This window comes from Halictus rubicundus, chromosome 2 (genome assembly GCF_050948215.1).
Source record: "Halictus rubicundus isolate RS-2024b chromosome 2, iyHalRubi1_principal, whole genome shotgun sequence".
Lineage (NCBI taxonomy): Eukaryota > Metazoa > Arthropoda > Insecta > Hymenoptera > Halictidae > Halictus > Halictus rubicundus.
In genome coordinates, this window is record NC_135150.1 from 26,125,627 (window position 1) to 26,146,101 (window position 20,475).

Consider the following 20,475-nt stretch of genomic DNA (forward strand, 5'->3'; position numbering starts at 1 on the left):
ATACTACATGGGAAGAAACCAACCCCGTAATCTCAGGGTATATATAAATTTCAATCTGTGCGTGTCATATAGAGGACATTGCCATAAGACGTGATCAATATCCTGTGTCTCATGACCACATGAACAGCCAGGGTTATTTACCACATTGATTTTAGCTAGAGAGAAGTTAAGACTATAATGACCAGATCTAATTCTGTTAATGGTCACAATGATTTCTCGAGATAAATGTTTCCCTGTGTACCAGGGTTTCCTTCTTTCGTCGTGAAAATGTTCAAAGTAGTTCCTGCCCTTGAATCGGCCTTCAGTAACTAATATATTAATTGGTGTTATTGAAAGCACGTGATTTAGAGATCTCCCTTAAATCAGTATACGGTATTTTGAGAGAGCAATCTGGATCAGCACTGTTCCTGGCAATATTGGCTAATTCATCAGCATTTTCATTTCCATAAATACCCAGATGGGACGGTATCCAGTAAAATTGAATTTCATTGGAATCAGGATATTTTGTGCGGTGTTCGTCAATTTTATTCTCACGCACCAATGTTTATGACGTCACGTACGAACAAAGGCGTCCTGTAAAATCAACGAATGAAGAGAGGAGTCAAAGCATTTTCCAAAAACAACAGCCTATTTTATTCCGGCTCGCTGCTTCGAGTTCTCTCGTTAATCCTCGTCCGTCTGCCATTTTCTGAAATTGATACAACGGCAAAGAAACGCCGAATGGGTTTTCTTTCAAATTTAACAAAGGAAAGCAATGAAATTTGCGGGAGAGATAATTCTGGAAAGAAAACGATCTCTTTTTTTATCGCCGGTCGGAGAAGATGTGGAAAGCGAATTTCTGAACCGTGTCCTTTCCGAACGTAAACCCGATCGCAGAAAATAAGTTTTTATGACTATACTCGCTGGTTGTAAGAAAGTATGCGTCGCGTCCGGGGGTTGTACCCGCGCATTGTCCTCGCATTCGTGTGCGGTTCGAACTATCGAACCAGTTTAAGCGCAAGGTACATATCCTCGTTGACGTCATCGGCCGAATTGCCCCCTGCTGACGTAACCCCAGTGACGACATTCAGGAATCGTTTAATTTCGCGAATCCAGGAACGGTCGGTCGTCGCACCATCTCCTGGGCTCGATATCCTCGCTGTATTTATTTTTCGAAGCGTCCCTTCGAACCTTTCTAATCTATTCTTTCGGTTGGGAAGCGACTTTTCTTCGGCAAAAAACTTCGAAAAGTACGTAAAAAATTATTTTTCATTATTGTCAAGGTCACCACCCTCATTTTTTTTTAAATGACACTTTGTATTTTTGACTTGACAGTACTATAGCCCGTATCCAGACGAATTCAACGACCTAGTATACCATGACCTTCGGACGACTTTGAAGGTAAAGAATGGAAATTTCAACAAGAAATGACAGTCTGAAGATTATCGCAAGTACTTGAAAAATCGTGAAAAGTGTTATGTGGGACACCCTGCATCACATGTATATCAACACTTTGAACGCCAAACTAGAAGCCCCAAAAATTCCATACAATCAAAGTAAGTTATTTAATGAAATAAAAATTGAAACAATTAAATGTATGACATTTAGTAGTCCTCCAACTTTCTTGCATTTTACAGATCCTAATCAAGTTTAGTACAATGAATATATCAACGTAAAAATTCATTTTAAAACCTACACAAATAATTCCGTCAGCCACATGTGGCTGACGTGGCGTTCAACGTGTTAACTAATTTTAATGAAAAAAATGTTATATCTCTTTTTTAATATTCATTACGCTTTAAAAAGAAGTATAATCGATATAGGTACAGTAATTGGTTCCCCACAGTAATCGAGTCCCTTACCCTACAGTCTAAAATCTAAGTTCCATCGATCACAACATGATCACATCGCTATATATCTTTACGACTTTTCTTAAAGTATGTACACAATGTATTCTTCAGTATTTATTTCTCGTTTTATTTTTTTTGTCCAAGAAATATTTGTAGCCTGTCCTACCTTCCGTAGCCAGTCAATTTGACCACATGAGATAATATGGTATTTACTCTTCTAAACCTAAACAATCAGTATAAAAGAGAGGCTATTCTCAATGTGGCATGGCCGACTTTTGAGTTAAAAAAAATAAATGAGCCGCCTTATTGAACGAGACGCTGTCAAATTACGCGCGTACCTGGTTGATGATACTGTTTCATGGCAAATGCATCCAAACCGCAAAGATGGCCGACACGGTATACATAGTTTTATACACAGTTTATACGGTGACTCCCACTAATATTCGAACCTGAATTTTTTTGACGAGTTAGAACAATTGGTTCGCTGCATAACGTAAAACAAGTGTTTGATTAAATTTGTAATTTGTCGCAATTGCAGAATTTTGGCCTTGTCGGCGAATTCCGCCCTTATGTGATCATTTTGAAACGTCTGAAGTTCATTGCAACGTTAACCGATTGTGATGAAATTCTCAGAATATGTATAATTCATCTACAAATCGTACTTTCTAAATTTTCAATGTAAGTCCACATAAAAAAGTTGCAAAACACAACGTTTAGTATTTTCTCCGTAATTTAATTGCAATTTTAATCAAACATTTTTCTCACGTTATGTGGTGATCCAATTGTTCCAACTTCTCAAAAAAAAAAAATTCAAGTAGTACAGTCCAATATTGACAAAGTTATGCGATTTTTAAGATCCGTACGAATATTAGTTGGAGTCACTGTACGCTCCGGTGATAGTGACCAAAAAAATTGTATATATATATATATATACGCTAATGATACAAATGGGTTAAAAATATTGTCGTCCGTATTGCTTTCGACATTTTGAGAGGATTGCAAGGAACAATAAATTTACATTTAACTTGCACTTGTTACAATCGATTTGGACAGTGTTTATTTTGCACAAAGATCCGCAGTCTACAACCCCTGCGTAAGAAACGCGTGTCCAATGTATTCCCCAGTTCTGTTTGTCGCGTAAGTTTGATCAAAACCGGGTTGTGTAATTCGAACGTGGACCCTTGTTAGTTAACGACCTAATATGCACGGGTTAGCCGGGAGGGGGTGGAATGGCTCTTTCGAGACGAGTAGCTGGTATTGGTGTTTGGTGGGCTCCGACTATGGGGCTAAAACGTAGAGGGTCGAGGGGCTGGGGCTGGGGGGGGGGGAGGGCTGAGGGCAGCTCGAATGTTATGACAATTATGAGTTTTCCGTGGGCACACGGAGCCGGCACGTGGCGACACGCACCCATCGTGAAAGACGAGAAAGAGACGCGGGGCTGCTATGGCCGCGTGTCGTCGCTCGTCGCGTGAGAACAGCTCCGGTCACACGCGTTACGCAGCGTGCACGTGCACCGTGCACGCTGCGTAATGCGTAACTCCTGCGTACGCGCTCGCGCTTGCGCGCCCCGCGAATGGACACGCGACCAACACGCTCCGATTTTTCAATGAACGAACGAGAGACCGATCCGAGCGGAGCAGTGCGGAGCAGCGCGGAGCAGCGCGGAGCAGCGCGGAGCAGCGCGGAGCAGCGATCTCGCTCCTTTCAATTCCCATCGATTCGCCGTCGAGATTAGGCCGATCAATCCCAGCCCCAGAATACTTTCATCGTTTATGCATGCGTGCATTGAAAACAGTTTCAAGCCGAACCCCTCGAGATAAGTATCATCTCGATCCGGAGGAGGATTGATTTGCTCGTTAACGAGTTCGCTTCTCAAGGCATACAGTGAATTCTCGTTAAGAGTCAGCTGCGCGGTTCCGGCGACTGACTCTTAGACGAAATCTGAGGTTCTCGCCGAGCATTTCGAATACACAGGCCACGCTGCAAACCTAAGAGTCACATCCGTCTATAAGTCGTAAGCCTACGACTGCTAACCGATAGTGACAAGAAGTGAAAATGTGAATGTTGCACGTAGTTCGAGATACGGCTCTCGAGCTTCGGCCCCTCACCGCGTTGCCGTGGGTAGTTCCACTGACTCCAAATCGTAAGGCTAGCACTGACTCGTAACGAGAATTCCCGGTAGTCCGTTCCGTGCGAAGCGTAGTGGGATTTCGCCTCGAATTTGTACATTCTAAAACGAACTGGAAACATCCGATTGTTGCGTTGATAGCACCACCCAGGATTATTCGTGTTTATATAGAATCGCTTCGTTCAAGGAACTATTGCACAATTTCAGACTAGAGCGCTACGTCGAAACATTTTTCTGACAGATTAACTCTTTGAAATACCGAAAGACGGTTTTTAAGATCGTGTTCGCGATCACCAGCACGCACGAAAGGAAGATAAAAATTGCCAAGACCAGAAGAAACCCTTCTAAGCGGACAGCAAATCAGGGGATACGATTTCTATACTAAATTTAAATACTAAAATCATTTTTTCTGTTGAGCACAATACCATTATTTATATATTTTTCCATTCTAAATTGAATGAGACCATAACGAAGTCGATGCGATTAATAGTTTTCGAGATATGGCGATGCAATTTATGATTAAACGATTTATAACCTACTGGGACAGATGATTATTTTTCAATTTAGCATTCCTCCGATGATAATTCAGTATTCTACTTGCCCGTGGCTGTGCCCGCGGGCACCCGTTCCACTTGACAAATTTTGACCTCCTGCACTTTCCAGCTCATTCTCTAAATAATTTACAAGCATACGACGATTCTTGGTCATAGTCGATTGCATAAGGCCTAATTCCTTCAGGTGAATAACCATGTCCCGCCGAGTTATAGCGCGCACTCTGTCTACAAAAAAAAAATCATTTCTCACAAAAGGGCAGCCAAAGGCGAAAAGCTATTGAATTTGTATCGAGTACAGGAGTGTTACTCTTGCTTAAAAATAGTTTGAATTTTTAAGTCATTACCTGAGAATCCAATACGGCAAGAGCCATACCCCTAACGTGAAATTAATTTTTTGCATTTTGGCCACGTTTTGGCGCTTTTGGCCCACTGTGGCGGCGCACAAATCGGATTCAAAATCAAGGAACTTTCGATAGGCATGAGGTAGAGCGATGAAATTTTTTTTTAAATTAAAGCTGAAACTTTGTAGAATATGGGAAAAATAGAGAGATCATTACCATCCAATCGTTTCAACGAAAAAATGACTTCATTAGTTTTTGTCACAAAAATCTATTTTTTGCAAAATCCTGAGGTCGTAGACAAATTTTCAGACCAGATTTGAAATCAGCGTGAAAAAATCTATGGGAAACGATGTATAGCATGTTAACAAAAAAATCTTTTCCGCGCGTGCTATTGGAAAAACGAAAATTTTCTTGAATTTGTGCGCGTTCAACGAATTTTCTCGAGGTTAAAAAACGTTCGTATCAGAATCTCTCTATTTTCCCCATATTCTACAAAGTTGCAGCTTTCATTTAAAAACAAAATTTCATCGCTCTACCTCATTTCTATCGAAAGTTCAATTGATTTTGAATCCGATTTCGTCCAAATTGCCCGCCGTGCGGCGCACAGTGGTCCAAATCGAGAAATTCAGTGACTTTTTGTTATAACTTTTGTACCATAAGAGTTATCGGGATGAAATTTGCACTAAAATTCATTAAAAAAAATAGTCAATTTGAACTAAAGAAAAATTAATATTTTTTAAATTTGTTAAACAATAATTTCTTATTCATTTTCATTGATATTTTTCACTAAAAAAAAATTGTTTAAATACAATCTTCCAAACCATTTTTTCTTTCTAAGTGTGTATTTTATATTTGTTTCACACATGCAATGTTTAATGAATTGGGAAAAATGTAAATTTGAGGAGTCGGGTAAGGTAAAAACGTCACATAACTGTGTCAAAAGATATTTTTTATAATAATTGATAATATTTGTAATATTGTATATAATATAAAATAATTTAGTAACATTTTTGTAAATCTTTTGTGATAAAAATGTGATAACAATGATGGTTTTATAATATACTAATAATAACATGAAATATGAAAAAATAACATTTGTTTATACTTTGTCAGTCTTCATTCTCAAATGGTTTTGTCTAGCATTATTTTTTATAGTCCATCCATTTCAAAGCCTGCCTTTTCTATTATTTAATTATTAATAATTCAGCTTCTGGTTCTAAATTTTGTATTCTTTTCTTACATGATTTCACTCGCATTGCTGACATGTGCGGGTCCGATGTCAATAAAAGTCTATAAAATACATCTTCATTTGTTAATATTCTGTCTGATTTTCTTGTATGTTTGTATTTAAATTGTTTAAAGTCTTTGTGACGTGTTTCTTGAGCCTCCTCCGATAATTGTCCGATTGGTAATAATGCGTGTTTTATTACATCTGCACCATGCATTAATAACTTATGGACTGAAGCAGGCATGGGATACCAATCATAATCGTAACATTGTCAGTTTTAAACTGCTATAATTTGCAAAGGCGGAAGAGTGCGGAAATAATTTTTATACCATCATATAGAGGAAGGTGTACTGAAAATAGTCCAATTTGTTAGAAACTGGGACTCCCTGGGACTTTAAAGATATCTCTTACCGAATATAAAAATTTTTTTTAATTTTCTCCATTTAGTCCAGCATTAACTTTTAATACATTGTGCAGACTAATTAATAATGTAAGACACGATTTCTTATCGCAAAAATCTGCTCTTTAATTTAAAAAAAAAAAGCGCGAGAAAATATTAAATAGGAACGTCAGGGCATTGCATCAAAGTGAAGCAATTTTTCTCGTGAAAAATACTCTTCTTAAAATGTCCAACTTTCAATATTTATTACAACTATAATATTTAATAAATTGTACTAATTTCTCCATTTCCGAGGTCTATGGACATTTGGGAAGCAATGTTCATTGATCAGGTATCGATACATGAAAGTTCATTTTCGGGCCAAAAGTCACTGAATTTCTCGATTTGGACCACTGTGCGGCGCCTTGCGAACGTAGAAAGGGATCTCGAGCTTCGAACGATGAGGGATTTTTAGTCGATCGAAGGCCTTCGAAACGAGAATCGGATCGGATCGAATAGAGAGAAGGGGAGACAGATGGAAAGGGGATGGATGCGCGCGAACGCTCCAGGGGTGGAAGAAGCGAGAGGGGCCGCGCATCGTGCATGGTGCAGCGTGTTACGATAAGGCCGGGCGGGCAGCCGAGGTGATAAATAGGGCAGCGGTGCGCTCCCGAGCGGTATTTGGTCGCGTGACGCCGACCCGTGCGCATCGATCCGACCCGACCCGACTCGACCCGAGCAATTCGCGGCTGCCACGAAAATCAATCCCGCGACGCGTTCAATTTTCTTGGCAGAGCCGAGACCAGAGAAAAGCTCGACGACGCGCGACGCACGGATCCGGCCGATTCCGGCAAACAACAACCACGGACAGCCACGAACGTCGTCAAGAACGTCCGAGCCAGCGCGAGGAGCCGCTCGCCTTCGAGATGCTGAGGAAATTGCTGAGCAAGTCCGGACGCAGACTCCTCCGGGTAAGACACGGACAGACAATTATCCTACACCCTCGTTTCGTGCACACTCGTTACCGCGGCGCACACGTCGCGTCGACCCAATTCCACTCGAGCCTCGAGCCTCCCCGTAACTCGCATAACGCGTCCCTTACCTGGACACACCGTCCCCTCCCTCGTCCCCACCCCCCGTCATCGAAACTCGACCCGAGCGAGGATCGCCGATTTTCAGTCAACTTTTCTAGATTTTATTACTTCTCGTAATATGTCTCCCCTCTCCCCCCACCACCCGGGCCAAAACTACCCTCGGCGCCGGGAACATTATTTCGGTGAACATCTCGAGAACAGGGCTACGGGAATTATTTTGTGCTTTTGCAGGGAGGAATAGAGAAGTGGAAGACAAAACTGTGAAGATATTAGAAAATTAACCGTTCGCACTCGAAACTATTTCAACTCCGAAACATTTCTTCCAACTTGGAATATCTCCCTTCTATATTCATTTTTCGTGTTCTCACTTTGACTGCCTTTAACGAGAAACCTCAGAAATTCGTTGGTTTACGGAGCACTAAAACCGATTGTTCCGCATTACTGCATAAAAATAACAGGAACGCGCTACCCACATTTTTAGCAATATTTTAAAAATAATATATACCCAAAGAAATAAATTTGCTAAATAATTTCATACGTTGTGCACCCTTAGAATCTTAATAATATCGAATTAAAAATATTAGAACCGGTCATTTTGACGGGTCCCGTAAATCTAGTGTTGATGAAATAAAGATTGAAAAAAATTCAACGTATGATATTGAGAAGTTCTCCAGCTTTCTTGCATTTCACAGATCCTAATTGAATTTGGTACAATGATTATATATTAACGTACAAATTACCACATGTGGGTGACACGGCGGTCAACGTGTTACACATACGAAAATGGTGCCATTTACTCGTACAATACCGAAGTGTTTCGTAATTTATTGAATGCAAACGAATTTAATAATCTAAAAAATATTTTGAATAATGATACAGCAATTTTTAGTGGCGTCTCACAGTCACCGTTCGAGTGCCAAGGGTTAACGCTTGAACTCCATCGTATTGCAATCGAAAATTTTGATTCCGCGGAAAAGTCTGCCGACGATTTTTGTGTCCCAACGAATTTGCCCCCCGCGGAAGAGTGCTCGCAAAAAGTTCGTTTGAATATTATGCTCGAACGATTAACGTAGTTTTTTTTTTGGTCGCCTCTCTGGTCGCTCGTACGCAGGAACCGTACGATCGAAGAGAAAGTACGGGCAAGTTGAAATTCCGATATTTACATTGACGACGATGTTGTTACACGGTGTTGTTAGAGTGTTTAGGCAACAGGTGCGGAAAAACTTGAGGGACGGTCGCTCGCAACTGTGTAAGAGACGAGAGTAAGGAGATTCTGGTGTTTTCTAGTAGAATAGCATATACAGTACGTACGAACATTCATCGGTTAAAAACAACGACTCACGGATTTTACGCATTTATAGACGTCAGGTTTCGCCGTTAACGCTAGGTTTACGGAGCATTAAAAGTGAGTATTTCACATTACTTTATAAAAATAAGAGGAACGTGTCTATCCAAGTTTTCAGCCATTTTTTAAATAATATATACCTAAGGAAATAAGTTTGTTGGGTAATTCCACGTAGATGGATCTTCACAATCTCAATAATCGTAAATTAATAATATTAGAATCCGTCATTTCGACGAGTCCCGTAAACCTAGTGTTAAAAACGGTAGGAAAATTAAAAATATTCAACACTAGGTTTACGGAGCATTAAAAGTGAGTATTTCACATTACTTTATAAAAATAAGAGGAACGTGTCTATCCAAGTTTTCAGCCATTTTTTAAATAATATATACCTAAGGAAATAAGTTTGTTGGGTAATTCCACGTAGATGGATCTTCACAATCTCAATAATCGTTAATTAATAATATTAGAATCCGTCATTTCGACGAGTCCCGTAAACCTAGTGTTAAAAACGGTAGGAAAATTAAAAATATTCAACACTAGGTTTACGGAGCATTAAAAGTGAGTATTTCACATTACTTTATAAAAATAAGAGGAATATGTCTATCCAAGTTTTCAGCCATTTTTTAAATAATATATACCTAAGGAAATAAGTTTGTTGGGTAATTCCACGTAGATGGATCTTCACAATCTCAATAATCGTAAATTAATAATATTAGAATCCGTCATTTTGACGGGTCCCGTGAACCTAGTGTTAAATGCGGCGAAGGAAGGCGAAAGTTCGGGTCAGATATAGCCCAGGCAACGAGGTCCGGAGGGTTTATCTTGTCCTGTCGATCGGCGTGGATCGGGCGTCGCGACGCGTCCACTCCCCTCCGGGTCGCACTCTTTAAATTCGATCAACTATTCATGACCGGGTAATTTTGATCGGCGTGACCTCGCTCAACATCGATTCGTTTAACCACCCCCCACCCCCCCGGCCACCCCTGTTCGGACTCGCGGGAATGTTGCGATAACGGGTTCGGAACGCGTACGCAGTCCTCGAAACACGTTCGGTCTGAACAAACACGCGAAATTAAAGAATCCCGCGACCACACTTCCGGTGCAAAAGGGACGCCAGTTTTCTTTACGCTGACCAAACGAAATTTTCCGGGCCAACCAGGCTGACTCTGTCCAGCGAATCACTCTCGTATTTAATGAAAACACATGCCCGTTATGATGCTTCATGTTATGCAGCAATTGTATATTGCGAGTTCTCGCTAAAGCGATCCGATTGATTTTTATAACGAATTCGCCACTACATTAACCCTTTGCACTCGAAACTATTTTAACTCCGAAACGAAACATTTCTTCCGACCTAGAATATTTCCCTTCTATAGATTTTGCTTTTTCATGTTATACGTACAAATATGGCGCGATTTCCTCGTACAATACCGAAGTGTTTAGTCATTTATTAAATACAAACAAATTGAATAATGTGAAAAATATTTTCAATAATGATACAGCAATTTTTAGTGGCGCCATTCGAGTGCTAAGGGTTAACACTAAATCTACCACGTGCACTCAAATGACCGTTTTTGACGTTTAGAATTTTCTTGTATACAACGTTATTGCATCGCCATGTAACTTATTGACTTGAATGTGCTGAAAGTGCATGAATGTAAATACAACTTTTCTAAATAGAAAAGAATATTTTGTTTACTATCCAATTGGCTAAAATCTCTTTCTATCTTAACACGTTCGCGGACGTGAATGCTATAGCATTCATTTTCATAGTGATGCACAATGACACGAATGCTATAGCACTCAAATTTTAAAGCCAATTTTTATTCATTTAATTTTATGCAACCTCAAGTTTTTGTAATTAATATACATTTCAGATTGAAATTTGTTTTTGTAATTAATATACATTTCAAATTGAAATTTGTTTTTGTAAGTAATATACACTTCAAATTGAAATTTGTTTTTGTAAGTAATATACACTTCAAATTGAAATTTGTTTTTGTAATTAATATACATTTCAAATTGAAATTTGTTTTTGTAATTAATATACACTTCAAATTGAAATTTGTTTTTGTAATTAATATTACATTTCAAATTTGAAATTTGCTTTTGTAATTAATATTACATTTCAAATTTGAAATTTGCTTTTGTAAGTAATATACACTTCAAATTGAAATTTGTTTTTGTAATTAATATACATTTCAAATTGAAATTTGTTTTTCTAATTAATATACATTTCAAATTGAAATTTGTTTTTGTAATTAATATACATTTCAAATTGAAATTTGTTTTTGTAATTAATATACATTTCAAATTGAAATTTGTTTTTGTAATTAATATACACTTCAAATTGAAATTTGTTTTTGTAATTAATATTACATTTCAAATTTGAAATTTGCTTTTGTAAGTAATATACACTTCAAATTGAAATTTGTTTTTGTAATTAATATACATTTCAAATTGAAATTTGTTTTTCTAATTAATATACATTTCAAATTGAAATTTGTTTTTGTAATTAATATACATTTCATTCGTCATTACTAATGACAGTTAACTTATTATTATTGTTTATGTCTAATCAGACTTCGGATAGTACAACTAGTTTCGAGAAAAATTGCCTGTCTATTTTTGCAGCTCACTGAAATTTTTACTGTCCGTGAACGTGTTATTTTTTTTTTTAAGCGGTCATTTGACCGCTCATGATAGGATTAGGTATACATGAAATGTCGGTAGGTTCGGTGTTAATTTGTTTAGCAGTCGTTCCAACGAAATGCACGTATTCGAAGTGAGCATTGTTGAGATTAGCAATTTGTATGAGGTGGTTCACTGGTCCTTTGATCAGTTTGTTTAAATGCTTACCATTTACCGGGGTACCTCCGTAGAAATTGATGTTCATTAATTTTTTGGACACTCTGACAGATCTTAACCATGAAATATTGTTAGAATCGTGTTCTGGCACCTAACAAAGCCTTTTTGTAGAAGTGGGGAAACTCGGGAAATGAGATAACGATTAGCGAATACTAATTTCAACAGACTTGCAATGTTCGTTCATTGTACATGTCACCCTGCAAGTAACTTCCGCTAGTCAGAACAATAACTGAACTTCGTTCGATATAACTTCCTTCCTTTGTAAAAATATGATGTTTTGCATGATCGAAGGGGAAAATATCGGGTCATCCCTTAACCCTAGATAATTAAGCTATCGTGCGTGGAAATGACGACGCCGCGCCGATTAAAACACTATGCGATATAATAATCGAAATCTTTCCCCTGAACGATTAAAAAAATGTTTCGCCATATGAAGAAACGGGAGAAACGAAACGCGTATATTTGGTGTTGCGGTTCGTTGTCCGTGAATGCTATGTTTAGAAGCCTATTTCAGAAAACAGTTCATATCAAAATTATGATTGTCAGCTTTCGCATTACCCGATCACCTGTTTCGTACGACCGTATTCCCAGAACGTTGAAGCATGTTCGTCGGACAATCAAATTTCCTATAACCGTCCGTCCAGCGAATTAGTTTGATCCCAACGGATTCGGGTATACTTGGAATCGATGGCCCTTGGCCCTAGATCGATCGTTTCGAGGACTGTGTGGTGCATCTCCTTTCCTTTTCCTCTCTATTGTTTTCTTATCTCGGGAAGCGTCTCTCTCTCTCTCTCTCTCTCTCTCTCTCTCTCTCTCTCTCTCGAGGGACTTTTCGTATGAATCGGTGAAAAGAGCATTGTTGTTTCGGATCCGCAGGCGATCAAAAAACTGTCGACGAGGAGCCGGGAGGCGAAGAAGTCGCAGAACTTGACCTCTTGGCACTCGGCCATACCGGACATCGAGGCGACCTCTCTGTCGTGGTCTCTGCCGTCGCTGGACGCGAAAAGCATCGACACCTACACCACCTACGTGGCCGAGAACTCGGAGGACTGCATCTCGACCTGCTGCTACTGCGACGAGTACGAGGAGAACCAGAGGAACGAGAACATCGAGAACGAGATGATCATGTAACGCGAGCGTTCGACGTACACATTCAGATTTCCGTCTGAACGATCTCCGAGAGAATCGATCCTCCTCGGACCGACGAATCCCGAGGATCGACGATGCGTCCAGAACCGCCTCGAGAATCCTCCTGTAATCCGTTCCAAAGAGTACTCGTGAATCCGTTTTATTTTTCGAGGCAATTTCGATTGCGACCTTCGAAAATTGAGACTTTCGCTCGAACAAATCTTTCAGACGGTTATTCTATGTATATCTTTTGTTCTTTATCGATGCGGTTCGGCACGAGTTTACCAAAGAGCGGCGAGAACTTTCCAAGTATTTATTTCCGATCTCATTTATGGACACGGACATGTTAGTCGACGACGTCACCGATCTCGCGTAACCGAACGAAATATATCTGTCCACGGTGGGCCATCGTACTTTTCATGGGAAAGCGACGCGGAAACAGTACAAAACGGCCCCTGTCCGAGCACGTGGATCGTGCACGAGGACTTTCTTTTGCGATCGTACAACCGTCACGTCGCGCTCCCGAGCTCGAGCGAACCATTGTCTCTCCGAACAACCGTTCACGCAACAATTGTACGCGAACCGTTCCCACGGGAGCAACAGAACTGCGGATCTTCGTGTAAACTCCGAACTTTTATGAATTATGAAAACCAAGATGAAGAGCTCAAGTTCGATTTGTCGACTAGAAAATTCCTCGCGGCGAGGACACAGCAAAGGTGTCATTAACCCTTTGCACTCGAACGGTGACTCTGAAGCTCCGCTGGAAATTGTTGTGGCATTGTTTCGAAGAAATTACAAAATATTTGTTACGTTACAAAATTTGTATTCGATAGATCACTGAACATTTATGAAAACCAAGATGAAGAGCAAAAGTTCGATTTGTCGACTAGAAAATTCCTCGCGGCGGGGACACAGCAAAGGTGTCATTAACCCTTTGCACTCGAGCGGTGAGTCTGAAGCTCCGCTGGAAATTGTTGTGGCATTGTTTCGAAGAAATTACAAAATATTTGTTACGTTACAAAATTTGTATTCGATAGATCACTGATCATTTATGAAAACCAAGATGAAGAGCAAAAGTTCGATTTGTCGACTAGAAAATTCCTCGCGGCGAGGACACAGCAAATGTGTCATTAACCCTTTGCACTCGAACGGTGACTCTGAAGCTCCGCTGGAAATTGTTGTGGCATTGTTTCGAAGAAATTACAAAATATTTGTTACGTTACAAAATTTGTATTTAATAGATTACTGAACATTTAACACTAGGTTTACGGAGCGCTAAAAGTGACTATTTTACATTACTCTATAAAAATAACGCGAATGTGCCGCCCAAATTTTTAGCCATTTCTTTTTAATGACGTATACCCAAGGAAATAAATTTGTTGAATAATTCCTCGCGGATGTATCTTTAGAATCTTAATAATTGTGAATTAAAAATATTAAAACCCGTCATTTTGACGGGTCCCGTAAACCTAGTGTTAAATATTATATGTGGAAATCGGATCAGTTTCGTACGAATAAGATGAAAATATTCCAAGACGGAAGAAAAATTTAGTTTTAGAATGAAAATAGCGCCGAGTGCAAAGGGTTAATGTTCGTTATTATAAACGGTTTCGAACATGTCCACATTCCACGAACGCACAGAGATCCGCAGGCTATTGACAACGACGAAATTGAATTTCAAAGAAACAGCATCCGTATTTATAAATGGCCGTTCAAAGTCGTGATCGAGTTAACGGCGAGGTCTGTTCTTCGATCGATTGTGTTAAACATTCTTTAAGGGGCCCGGCAGAGACATTTTACGTCTTAAATAAGTAAATAATCAATTAAAAATGCATACCACCGTGTTTGTACATGTCTTTGCTACGTCTGTCCAGCGCCTTTTTTTCGATACGAACACTAAATCTCTCGAAATAAGAGAATCTCTCTGCGGCAGCCATCTTGTGACGTCATACTTGCTTCAGAAAGCGAGTTTTCCGCCGAATATTACAAATTACTCCACGACGAGGTAGAAATTCGCAATTTGGGCTCCATACAGACGTGGATTGGACTTTTGGGAAACACAAGTGACCACTTTCAAACTGCTCGTTGCAATATTGAAGCGTCAATTTGTCAAGAGTTTGACCCTTGCGAGTTCATATACGTACATTGCAGAGAGATTCTCTTGATTTCGTGAAATTTAGTGTTCGTATCGAAAAAAAAGGCTCGGGACAGACGTAGACTTACTTATTTAAGACGTAAAATGTCTAGAAAAAAAGGCACAGCGTAACATAGCGTAACATAGACTGTCGAGTCAAGGCCAAATGCCTGCCGGCCCCCTTAACGCAAAGGTTAAAGAATGTAATACGCGCGATACCTGTTGTCTACGGAAAAATCCTTCAAGAGACAATGGTCCGTTCGACCTCTGGCACCGATACGCTATGTCATTTGACCTTATTATGTCCGGCGTTGATCGCCGACGAATCTAGCTCGTACGTACAACGAAAAGACCGCGCGCAATACGCGCTCGCGACCCGAAATCTCTCGTACGTTAATAAATATATCCGTAGCGTTCTTCTCGAAATACATGGCACACAATCGATGTTAGAGTTAGCCAACCACGGTCGCGAATCGAGAGAGCAGGTAGAAGACGGGGGGGGGGGGGGAGGAGACTATAACGCGTCTCGTAGGCACTTTTGCTCAAACCGATAAGCCGTGTCCTTTGTCTCTCTCTTTCGATCCTGTCGACGAAAGAAAGAAGACGAGAGAAAGAAAGGGAGGAGCGAGAGAAAGAGAGCGGAAGAGGGAGAGACATTACAACTATTTACTTACGGTATAGCCTGTAGAATTTCTATGTATATATGTACACGAATGTATATAAGCGTGGCAGCGTGCGAGCGCGCACGGATACGGATGGACGATGCGTCTCGATCGCGTTCTTTGCCGTATGTCCGACGAGGCTGTGACTTTCTAATGGATGCGCGATTGTCTTGAATAAAATAGTTTTATCGACCGATTTTCGTCTTTCCCTGTGTCTCCTGTCTCTGCTGGCCGGCGGCGGCGGCGGCGCACAGTCGGCAATTTGGACGAAATCGGATTCAAAATCAATTGAACTTTCGATAGAAATGAGGTAGAGCGATGAAATTTTTTTAAAATTAAAGCTGCAACTTTGTAGAATATAGGAAAAATAGAGAGATTGTGATACGAACGTTTTTTAACCTCGAGAAAATTCGTTAAACGTGCACAAATTCAAGAAAATTTTAGTTTTTCCAATACCACGCGCGGAAAAAATTTTTCTTGAACATGGTATACATCGTTTCCCATAGATTTCTTCACGCTGATTTCAAATCTGGTCTGAAAATTTGTCTACGACCTCAGAATTTTGCAAAAAATAGATTTTTGTGACGAAAACTAATGAAATCATTTTTTCGTTGAAATGATTCGATGGTAATAATCTCCCTATTTTTCCCATATTCTACAAAGTTTCAGCTTTAGTTTAAAAAAAGTTTCATCGCTCTACCTCATTTCTATCGAAAGTTCTTTCATTTTGAATCCGATTTCGTCCAAATTGCCCACTGTGCGGCTGCAACTTCGATCGATTGCGATTGCGCGTCACGATTCTCGTATAATAACAGGAACAGGTTCTCCGACATCGAGACTGGCGTTAAACATTGGCGTTAGACTACATTTCTACGAGGAGAAACCCATTCAGGTGAGTTTTCGAGAAATACACATTTGGCGGTGAGAATTGTTTTCATAATTTCCTATACAGGGTGAGTCACCTAACGTTTGCACCTCAAATATCTTTGTTGTTTCTGAAGATACGTAAAATATGGTAAGGACAAAGTCATTTGTTTAGAGATATCAAGGTGACCTTCACTTTTTCTAAATGGAACCACCCTTTTTTAAACACCTACAATGATGGTCCCTTTCATTAGGAATTCAGTGACAGTAATTATTCCAAGGTCATTCAAGGTCACAGGCAGAGAAAACGTATAAGATTTAGAATATGAAAGCAGAATACGTTTATCACGGTTGAGACTTGTAGTAAATAGTAAACATAGTATGGTCGTAGTTAAAGTAAACATACTAAGGTCCTTCAATGTTATTGTTATTCAGCATTCTTATTTACTATCAGTATGTTTCCAAATGCGATTCCGTCTTATTCAATGACTGAAAAGTGTGATATGATCACGATTTACTGTGAATGTAGACAAAATGCTGTGCAGGCCCGATTACTTTATGAAGAAAGGTACCCCGAGCGAAACACTCCTTCCAGACAGACTTTCATTAATACGTACAGGTTGTTTCGAAGTACTGGAAGTGTATCCCACGACTAATGAAGACAATGAAATTAATATTTTAGCAGCTATAGCTGTCAATCCTCACGCGAGTACGAGAAAAATTTAGCGTAATACGAATTCTATTACGACATAAATTTCATCCGTTCCACATATCGCTCCATCAAGAATTGCACGGGAATGATTTTCAAAATAGAATTAACTTTTGTCAATGGGGATTGCTTCAAAATCATTCATTTTTTTCTAATGTCTTGTTTACGGACGAAGCAACATTCACTAATCATGGCCCAATTATACATTTATAAAATACAGGTATTCTGCTTCCATATTTTTTAGTTCCATACGTTTTTTCTGTCCTTGACCTTGAATGACCTTGGAATAATATAGTCACTGCATTCCTAATGAAAGGAACTATCATTGTAGGTGTTCAAAAAAGGGTGGTTCCATTTAAAAAAGTCAAGGTGACCTTGATATCTCTAAAACAATGACATAAAAACAAAATCTTTGGCATCGTGTCAGCCCCGTTGTACCATTCAACTTTGTCTCCTTACCATATTTTACACGTATCTTTAGAAACAACAAAGATATTTGAGGTGCAAACGTTAGGTGACTCGCCCTGTATATTGTGAAATTAATTTTTCTTTTCTACTAAAACGGAGCCGAATACTTTCTGAAGTCAGCACTTCTAATTCGCGGGTCTGTATTGTTATTAAAAAAATTGTTAGCCAGCGGAACGACGAATGAAACACTCCTCCCGATTTCGCACTAACTATGTCGCATTTGACTTTCAACGAAGTCCGAGACATCATCGGCCGGCAAGGATTAATCGATTTCGCGCGCAACGCGTTTTCGAATTTTCGCGGGGAACGTGTCAGGAAAGAGGCGCGACGAACTTAGGGCGGCAATTAGCCGGAGTTTCGAGGGCGAAGGGGGCGGGAGGAGGTAATTCGGTTACGAACAATGGCCACGTGTTCACGCGCCGTTACTCCTGTTCTCGGGAATTAGTTTCGCCTCCCCGTGGTTTCTGAATATTCGTGGAAAAAAAGAAGAAGAGGAGGGCCGGCTGCTAATTGTCCCGTATTCCCGTTTCGCGGAGGCTCTTTACGAGAGGTTTTAACGAGACCGGCCAAACTGGTTCGCGTTTTCGCGACGCCAAAAGAAACGCCCCGGGACCCGGCCGTTTGTTCGTCGCGGCAGCCAATTTTTGCATGATAATAAGAACAAGCCACGCCGCTTCAGAGAACCCTGCGGATTTAAGGATCTTCCGGATTTCAGGACTAGAACCGGAGGGAACAATTGCGATCCACGAGGGCTCGCCACCGTGCGTCACACCAACCGACAACGAATTCGCATGAAATCGTATTTATTTGAAACTTCTCGTTTCGGTACAAAAGATCGATGCAAAAATATTCGAACGTCCACATCTGCACGCCGAGAACGCGCGTAATGCCATTTTCTTCTGTTATAGGATCTTTTTCGATTTTTATCATTTCTTTTTTGATCGCGTTCACTGCCAGGTCAGCGTCCATAAAAGTTCTACGAAGATCTTTTCTGAGATAATCGATTGGTGCATAAAGTTCCGAAGACTATTATAATTAGACTGCGGATCTTTGTGCAAAGTAAAAATGGTCTGCGTTGATTGCAAGAGACAGTTCCGTAATGTCTTTCTCTTCTTAATAATTTGATTTTTTACCCTTTGCACTCGAATGGTGACTGTAAGGCACCGCTATACATTGCTGTATCATTATTCAAAATATTTTTTTACGTAATTAAACTTGTTTGTATTTAATAAATTACTAAACATTTCGGTGTTTCACGAGCAAATTGCAACATTTTCGTATGTATAACACGAAGAAAAAGAATATAGAGGGGCAATATTCTAGGTCGGAAGAAATGTTTCGTTTTGGAGTTAAAATAGCTTCGAGTGCGAATCCACGGTCTAATAATGACTATCATTTTAATCTTCTTGCTTATCCAACGACTCTCGACGTGAATTCGGTTTACCCGGTCCGTTGCCGTATAAATTGTTAAAAGTTTACTGGCCTGAGTTATGTCAACAATAACGTATCGCCGACACAGCAGTTGAAACGTGAATTCTCTTCGTAACAGGTGGATCGTTCGCGTTGTCACAAATGACCGCTGTCGCTCTCTTATTTACAACAAAATATGTATATATGTACACTGTACAGTATCGCCCCGCGAAACCTCGCGAGCCAAGGTAATAGAATAAATAATATCTTTCGCTATTAGGTACTCGGATGACTATCAATCGTATCACACATAGAGAAAACACTTCGGTGCGTATTCCACTCGATCGTACTTCGATCCAGCTTTCGATCAACCCCTTGCGGACTATCATTCTAGGCGTCATCGGACAGAGAATTGCAGGCACTAACAAGTGCAAAAGCAATTTCAAAATTTCGCTTTCCAGATAGCCTGAAGTGCCAGTCAAGATTTCACACCCAGGTCCGTCCGCGAAGGGTTAAAGGTCGCCGCACACAACGCAGCCAAGATGTCGAAGTTGTTTGGCCGCCTAAAATCGTCTCCCATAAGCGTCTTTGCACATCTTTGTCTGTGCCTTTCTTTCTAGACATTTTACGTCTTAAATCAGTAAGTAATCAATTAAAAATGTATACCACCGTGTTTCTACGTGTCTTTGTTAAATCTCTCGAAATTAAGAGAATCTCTCTGCAATATATATACGTATATGAACTTGCAGGGGTCAAAATTTTGACAAATTAACGCTTCAATATTGCAACGAGCAGTTTAAAAGTGGTCACTTGTGTTTCCCAAAAGTCCAATCTACGTCTGTACGGAGCCCAAATTGCGAATTTCTCCCTCATCGTGGAGTAATTTGTAATACTCGGCAGAAAACTCGCTTTCTGAAGCAGGTATCACGTCACAAGATGGCTGCCGCAGAGAGATTCTCTTCATTTCGAGAGATTTAGCGTTCGTATCGAAAAAAAGGCTCTGAATAGACGTAGCAAACACATGTACGAACACGATGGTATCCATTTTAACACTAGATTTACGGAACCCGTCAAAATGACGGGTTGTTTGTTTTATTATAGTAAAGGCCTGCTAAAAATCTGGCTGAATATATTCTTGGTATTTGTTATAAAATAATCCAAACTGGCCACTTTTAGTGCTCCGTAAATCCAGTGTCAATTGATTACTTATTTACTTAAATGTCTAGAACAAAAAAAAGCACAGCGTAACATAGGGTGACAGTCAGGGACAAATGCCCCCGTAAGGACAGAGCGTGCCCGTAGGTCACTTGAAAGGCGCTCGAGGTGTTCGCAAC

General features: G+C 40.0%; 1 protein-coding gene across 1 annotated transcript; it reads left to right on the plus strand.

The window, feature by feature from the left end:
- Positions 1 to 7,034: 7,034 nt before the first annotated feature.
- Positions 7,035 to 13,073, plus strand: LOC143362827 (uncharacterized). Its single transcript, XM_076803300.1, has 2 exons — positions 7,035 to 7,430; positions 12,643 to 13,073. The coding sequence occupies exons 1-2, from the start codon at positions 7,386 to 7,388 to the stop codon at positions 12,895 to 12,897; spliced, it is 300 nt and encodes a 99-aa protein (XP_076659415.1). The 5' UTR covers positions 7,035 to 7,385; the 3' UTR covers positions 12,898 to 13,073.
- Positions 13,074 to 20,475: the final 7,402 nt, after the last annotated feature.

Coding starts and splice junctions, on each gene's coding strand:
- LOC143362827 (XM_076803300.1), top strand. CDS start 7,386: ATGCTGAGGAAATTGCTGAGCAAGTCCGGACGCAGACTCCTCCGG. Junction 7,431..12,642: donor CCGGACGCAGACTCCTCCGG/GTAAGACACGGA, acceptor TCGGATCCGCAG/GCGATCAAAAAACTGTCGAC.